This window comes from Zingiber officinale, chromosome 3A, assembly GCF_018446385.1.
Source record: "Zingiber officinale cultivar Zhangliang chromosome 3A, Zo_v1.1, whole genome shotgun sequence".
Taxonomy (NCBI): Eukaryota; Viridiplantae; Streptophyta; class Magnoliopsida; order Zingiberales; family Zingiberaceae; genus Zingiber; species Zingiber officinale.
Window position 1 is genome coordinate 117875976 of NC_055990.1, and position 7947 is coordinate 117883922.

The 7947-nt window shown below is 36.6% G+C and overlaps 1 protein-coding gene across 2 annotated transcripts; it reads left to right on the forward strand.

Annotated features, from left to right (window-relative positions):
• Window positions 1-473: 473 nt before the first annotated feature.
• LOC122052343 (probable L-ascorbate peroxidase 4, peroxisomal) lies at window positions 474-4254 on the forward strand. 2 transcript variants are annotated; one of them, XM_042613821.1, is made up of 9 exons: window positions 474-2551; window positions 2601-2733; window positions 2838-2887; window positions 3095-3160; window positions 3239-3287; window positions 3435-3517; window positions 3600-3679; window positions 3791-3893; window positions 3972-4254. In XM_042613821.1, exons 1-9 carry the CDS (start codon window positions 2549-2551, stop codon window positions 4158-4160), a joined length of 756 nt encoding a protein of 251 aa, XP_042469755.1. In that variant the 5' UTR covers window positions 474-2548; the 3' UTR covers window positions 4161-4254. The 2 variants fall into 2 exon arrangements, with proteins under 2 accessions (XP_042469755.1, XP_042469754.1); XM_042613820.1 differs by having other exon boundaries at window positions 1029-2528; window positions 2609-2733.
• Window positions 4255-7947: the final 3693 nt, after the last annotated feature.

Sequence of the window (7947 nt, forward strand, 5' to 3'; positions counted from 1 at the left end):
AACATAAAGCATAAACCAAATTCGACAAGGAACCTATTTGAAGAGTCATGTTCTTGTCTTTAGTATCGTCCAAGAATTCCTTAGGAAGAAGAAGAAGCGGAAGCAAGAAGATGTTAGGTCAAGATCTCTAAACACTTTGGGACTAACCCTATATATAATGAATATCCATTATCATCTCATAGATGATAATGGATGTGAATAATGGGTCATGCACTTATGAGGTCCACATCTAATAATCTGATATCCAATAACCTTAAGTTATCATTTAACATATTTCAGTATTGTAAATCTTAAATTACATGCGAGTCCACCTTAAGAAATATTAAATTCAAAACTTCTTAGACCTATCGTGAAAGTGGGTCTTATCATTAGTAGGTGTGTACGCTCCTCGAGACATTAAATTGAAATATCTCGGATGCTACAGGGTCCAAGCTTTGTCACGGGAGATGTCCCCAATGACTAAAAGAGATCTCACTTGGGGATGATAAGTACCCTTGGTGTGATTGACCTCCAAGATTAAGTTCTGACATTTCTAGGAGGTATGCACGTATTCCTACAGCTTCTCCTTGTCGACATCGTCTCTTTCTCCATAGGCCTCATTTGCACCACCATCGCTGCCTTTACAAAATCACCATAACTTGGGTAACCGGATCCTCTGCCCTAGTTGTGGTTGCTAGCAGCAGAGGAGGGGAGAAGTAGAGGAGTAAGAGAGAAGTAGAAGAGGAGATGGCGATGACAGAATCGACTCCTAGATGAGAAAGTTTGCTAGGTTCTTCAGGCAGAGTACTCCGGCAACGAATCCAAGGAGAAGGCAAAGGGGATTTTGACATGGTCCACTTCTCGCTTGCTTCCATCCGATTTCGAGAGGATGAAAAATAGAGATCAAAACAAATAGATTTGAAATACATCTATCCTTTATTTTATTTTACATGTAAACAATGGAAAGTATCTCGTTTTTTATGTTATCTGCCTTTTTCTCATATGCACTTAGGAGTAAACACAGCATTAATATATTTCTTAGCCCTTCTAAACTTGTTATAGTCAATGAAGGATTTCTTTACTAGGAATCAGAAGATGTCCTCGTGAAGGCCCTAGGAGAAGGTGTTAATTAATACCTTCGATGTAGTGGCTAAGACCTCCAAGGCTTGCCTAGTGAAATGCTAAATGTATGATTTAGGTTGAAAAGATGAGTGGTGACTTATGGTATCTTTTGTCGCTAGGAAAGTGATGTAGAAAGGTCAAGCTAAAGTCTTCAATGGAATGTAAGGTCTCCGGCTTTAAACTATTGAACCATTATTAATGGCCTAGTATAGAATGCTATCAGGATGAATTTTCATATGTACTTCTCTTATTTATTTAAATGGTCGATGAAAAATTTCCGTGAGATTAAATCTGTCATCGTAGATTCAACATTACCTAACCTGATTAATCATTAATGAGCCAATCTACTACGGGTGATGAGAAACTTGACACTTCACCCTTACCTAGACATTAGTCCCTTCTTGTATTTACCATCTCAATGTCTCAACTCACTACTCCCATAGACAATATAGACGATGCTAAAATGATGCGTCTAGAAACTATTGCTGAGATAAACAACTGAATTAGACAATGACACTTCAAGGTTGGATGATATGGAGGCCAAGAGATGGAGGTTGTGGGATGCTAGCAAGGAGATACCTACCTACACTCACTAGAGAAAATGTTAGAGATCATCAGAGAAGTGATCCTCCGATGATTAAGAAAAAAATCAAAAAGAGAAAGGAGAAAAATGCAATAGTAGTAGGGTTTTAGATTACCTCTTGAAGATATCAATACTTGCTATTTACAGGTGATGAGGTGAGACGGCGTTTTCCATGGATATCAGCAGTCTTCCTAGGAAATATTATCATGATTTCAAAGCCCTCATGAATGCAACGTATTTTAATAAGGGATCCAAAAGCAAACCTTTAATATGGAAGAAGTGTATATATATATTTTTTGGTGGGTACATCTTGCTAACTAGTGCTAGATTTAAAACATATGTGATGTTATTATTTTAGAAAAATTATGAAGATTGTGCTGGATTTGTCTATTTACAAAAACTGAAAGTGAATTCCTAAAAATTGAATGTTATACAAATCTAATAAAGTCAGTTTAAAACTAACTTTAATACTAGAAAATTTTTCACTAAAAAACATTTAAAATTAAGAGTGAAAAACGAGATCACAAAAGAAAGATTGGAGAGTGATTATTTTCCCGGGAAATTAGACTGCGAAGCTTCCTGCCTTGTCCTCTATGCCTACTCCACGGATCCAGTTCCTTCCTTCCCGCGCAGCCGCGCTCCTTCCTTTATTCTCTTCTTCTTCTTCTTTTCCTCCTTTGTATAAATCTCTTCCCGTAACAGCAGGCAAAATCAAAACTTTCAGCTCTCCTCAGGAAGACACAATGGTGGACGCAGAGTACCTCCAGGAGATCGAGAAGGCGCGAAGGGACCTCCGTGCTCTCATCTCAAACAAGAACTGCGCTCCCATCATTCTCCGTCTCGCGTAACTTTGCAGTGTTTTCAATGGTGAGCTTGAAGTCTTTTTGTCCACAATATGATTTCTCAGTATTCTTAGTTTCGCAGATGGCATGATGCTGGCACATACGATGCCAAAACAAAATCAGGCGGCCCTAATGGCTCGATAAGGTTGGAGGAGGAGTATTCTCATCGAGCAAATGCTGGACTCAAGATAGCAATTGATCTTTTAGGTAGACACACCCATCACTTTATTGAAATTTCTGCAGTAGGCCTGTTTAGTTTCATAACAATGCGAAATTGCAAGTTACTGGACATCTTATGTCGTTGGTTACAGAACCAGTAAAGGAGAAACATCCAAACGTTTCATATGCAGACCTCTACCAGGTTACTTACTTTCCTGCCTCAGTTCCACTCGGTTCAATTTTTCTGTTTCCATATGCAGACCTCTACCAAGCCACATTAAAGTTGACTATCATTCAATTTACATATGTTTCATATGAACTAACTCTGGTTTCAACTAGTATTGCCGATTTCTATTTTAGTAGTTCCATTTCGGTAGGATCAAAATAACTGGAATGAAAACACTGGCAGCTTGCAGGAGTAGTTGCGGTGGAGGTAACCGGCGGACCAACTATTCAGTTTAAGCCAGGGAGAAAAGTATAATCAAGTGTTTCAGTTGAAGCGGCTACTATTTGTAGGGCTCATTGTCTTATTCTTTTGTGTTTTCTTTTCTAGGATTCATCTGTTTGTCCTGAGGAAGGACGTCTTCCAGATGCCAATCAAGGTGATCCGCCATCGTCATCTTTACAGAAGGCTCATAAGCTGTTTCAGAAATTGATAAAATTTTGAGACCTCGAACTGAAACAGAAGGAAGAGAGATTTCACCAAGTTAACAAAAATACTCCTTTTGCTAACGGTTTGAAAATTTTAGGTGTTTCGCATTTGCGGGAAGTCTTTTACCGAATGGGTTTGACAGACAAGGATATTGTCGCACTGTCTGGTGGCCACACCCTGGTAAACTAGCAGCATTCTTGCAGATGGCTATCTAATTAACTAACTACATGTAATGAATACTGAAACTCATTCATTGCTAAAGGGAAGAGGGCATCAAGAGAGATCAGGACATGAAGGCCCATGGACAAAGGATCCTCTCAAGTTTGATAACTCCTACTATGTGTATGACTTATCTGACTAATTATCAAGAAACTGTATTACCTGAGTACAATTTTTCTTTTCTTTTTAGTTCATTCAACTAAAACTACTTTTACTTGGATTTTGCCTCTACAGAGAATTGCTGGAAGGGGAAACAGAGGGACTCTTGAAACTTCATACTGATCTTGCTCTGTTAGAAGATCCTGTTTTCAGAGGCTATGTTGAGTTTTATGCAGAGGTAATATTTATTAATCATTGTTTCATTTCTGTTATTTGAAATTTCTTTAAAACGTGAGTAAATTTTGGGTGTCCGTAGGACGAGGATGCTTTCTTCAAAGATTATGCAGAATCACATAAGAAACTTTCAGAGCTGGGCTTTACTACCAGAGGAAGGACAAGCTGTATAATACTGCAAGGTGCAGTCGGTATTGCGCTAGCAGCTCTATTCCTCATTCCAGTACATATTTATGATCTTAATGCGAAAATGAAGGATTTCTTTTGCTGATTGGTTATGCAATTCGGTATGTAATCTATTAAATGTGTGCTCGATGGAATGTAAATCGTATTATGAATCCCAATAAAATTCGAATTTGATGTCCTGTTTTGAGAAGTTTGACTTGACTTGAGATGTTTAAGGGCTAAGGGATAGGAGGCCAGATATAAAAGGAAGAAAAAAAAATAGAAACTTCTTAGCTCCCTTTCACCTTTATAACCTTTCCTGCATAAATTCAATGTTTCTGTAATAGAACTTCGATCATAATAAAGGTGAATAGTTATCACTAAACTGAGACCTCCAACTTGAAAAGAAGAATAATACTAAAAAGAATTAGCAAAAACAAGAGTTTCTTTAACTCTACATGAAAAAGAAATTACAGATTGATTGGCTGCACCTGATGGAACTAGTGTGTGTGTATATATATTGATTTTGAGACATAAATGGTAGAATACATATGTATCTTTAATATATATTGATAGATGAACTTTTGGACAAGACTTAAGAGACATGATCTGTCACGCTGAAGACTGCTTTACAACATAATAGAAAAAGGCATCTTGCTTGGAACAATTCCACAGTACAAATTCATACAGAGAATAACCAATCTCATTGTAGAACAATATAAGTAGATAAATAAGCATATTTAATCATACTAATAAACTTTATACTCTCTGAAACAATAATTTATATAAATAGATAAATGCAGTAGGTGATAGGGTAATAAATACAAATTAGAATAACCTTTGAACAATGAAACACATAACATAATGAAAGTCAAAGAATAAAAGAAATTGAAAATTTAGTAGAAGTGTAAAATGTTAGATGCTTCTAATTGGTTGGGTTCAACCATGTTTGACCAAGGGTGTAAATCTAGGGTCCGGATTGCACTGAACCAAAAGTGGCTTGTGTGTGAGCATAACTTGCGCACATCGAATGTCAAACCGGACGGAGCAAAATTTGCTCAAGCGAATTAACCAACGTTCTTCCATTCAAATCATTCTTTTGTTTGCTTCTCAAGCGAATTAATCGGACGGATGCATTAATGTGTCGATTAATGGTGAATCCGTAATTTCCGATTTGAAACGATCGACAATTGATGATCAACGGTGAGTCAGGCGGGGAAATAAAGTAAATGACCCTTAATCGGTCATTTACTACTACGAAGGGCCAGAGCTTGTATACAAGGAGTTCATGACTATGCAGAACAAGTGTACAAGAGCAAACGAACAAACAAAGAAACTTCATCCACCTTTATTCCCCCTCGCTTCCTTTCTTTCTACCGTGTAAAAATAAAGTGTTAGAATTGGGATACATCAATAATGAACTAAAGGATGCATCTACAACAGGATCTAGCTACCATCAATTTCTAAAGCAATATTGAAACTAAAACAATGGCTAACGAAGAGCTAACCTGAATCCATCACAAGGTTATTGCTTCTTACTTGCCACCAGAGATCCTGCAAGAGTGGAATAATCTTTTACAGCAGTGGGCGACAGCAATCCCTACTCCTTCTCAATGGGAAAGAGAGGAGGTCAATGAATAAGCTCAAGAACATGCCCTAATTCATGAGCATCGTCCCTTATATACCAAGTTTATCCTATAGGGACTATCCACTTAAAGCTCATTCATCATTAGCAGCCCATTAATATTAATGAACCAAGTTATTAGATCTATACATTGAATCAACATCCATTTAATCCAAACCTCCTTTATATGTAATTAAGCATTAGATCACTTAATTAGAGTTTGGTTTCCTTAATAGCAATTAGTTGTGTGTGTATTAATCAAGTGTAAGCCCATCTTATAGAGATTAAGTCCACCCATGTGGACTTAATTGGATTTAGTCCACCCATGTGAACTTAATCCTACAATCTCCCACTTAGGTTATACTTAATTCCTTATACATCACACAACCCCTTAGTTGAACTCAACATGTCAAACTTTATGGGTTAAAAACTCCTTTAAACAATCTGGTCCATTAAATCAATTAGTATATGACTAAAGAAGGCATAGCTACTATAACTGTAACAAGATCCAACAGTAATCACAGTACTAATATCATCAACGACATAGATCAAATATGGATGTATAATATAAGAATGGCACAAAATGTGATATATATGTGCACATTCTTAAAGTCTTCTTTATGACCCAAATTAGGTCCAAATTATATTCACCAAAACCTTATGCTAAACTGCAGTGGTAAATTATGATTCAACTTTATGACTCCAAATGAAGTCCACATCATATTTACATCAATCAAATGTAAAACCATAACAGTAAATATGATATCCATATGTTAGAAAAAGTCAAAATCATGCACACTTATAGAAAATCTACAATATATACAATGAGCTAAAATATGTTTTCATGAATATAGAGCATCACATAAAATACAAATTCCTACATAATGGATACTTCATCAAAAGAAAGAACCCTCATGTTCAGCACATGCTGATGAAACACCTTGTGTGACAAGCCCTTGGTGAGTAGATCTGCTAACATGGGATCTATCCTTATATGCTCTATCATTATTTAACCATTCAGAACTCTTTCTTTAATAGTTAAAAATTTTATGTTGATGTGTTTAGACTTCGATGAACTCCGATTATTCTTAGAATACAATTCTGCAGTTTTATTAACACAATTAATCCTCAATGGCCTGTCAATGCCCCCAATGATTTGTAAACCTATGATAAGGTTTCGCGTCCATATCCCGTGGTTAGATGCTTCATAGCAAGCTATAAACTCTATCTCTATAGTTGAAGTGGCTATAAGCGTCTGTTTAACCTGAGGTGTACTTTCTGCTATCTAATCATCAAGCAAAATCGGAGTCTAAATATCCAATGATCTCCAAATGACCTGATCTTCGATATGTGAGCATGTAATCTTTCGTTCTTTGTAAATACCGTATAACCCTCTTTACAGCTTTCTAATGCTCTGGTCCAAAGTTACTCAAATATCTTCTCAACATTACTACAATGTATGCAAGATCCGCGCGCATACATATTTGAGCATACATCAAATTCCCTACTGTAGATGCATAGGGGAATTGATGCATTTCCTTAATCTCAAGTTCATGATGTAGACATTGTTGCAAGCTAAGTCTATCACTCTTTGCCACCAGAGTGTCGCTAGGAGCACAATTCTGCATATCATACCGAATAAGCACATTTTCTATATAGGCCTTTTGTGATAGTCCAAGTGTGTACCGTGAACGATCACGTATAATCTGTATGTCTAGGACAAAAGATGACTCACCAAGATCCTTTATTTCCAATTTACCGAATAGAAATGACTTGGTTTCTAATAGTAGACTTTTGTCATTGCTTGCAAGCAATATATCATCCGTGGGTCCGGCACTAGGGGAGCCTCTAAGGTAGCGGATCTACCTATTTTGCAAGCAATATATCATCCATATAGAGAACAAGAATGATAAACTTGCTCCCACTAAACTTGATATACAAACATTTATCAACTAAATTCTTCTTAAAATCATATGAAGAAACCACTTGATCAAATTTTCGATACCATTGACGAGATGTTTGCTTTAAACCATAAATGAACTTCCTTAGTTTACCTACTAGGTGCTTTGAATCTCTCGATTGAAAGTTCTTCGATTGCACCATGTATATAGTTTTCTCAATGTTCCTATTGAGAAAAGTAGACTTAACATCCATTTAATGTAGCTCTAGGTCATAATGAGCTATAAGTGTCATGATTACCCTAAGAGAATCTTTCGTTGAAATCGATGAAAAAATCTCCTTGTAATCAATGTCCTCCTTTTGAGTAAAT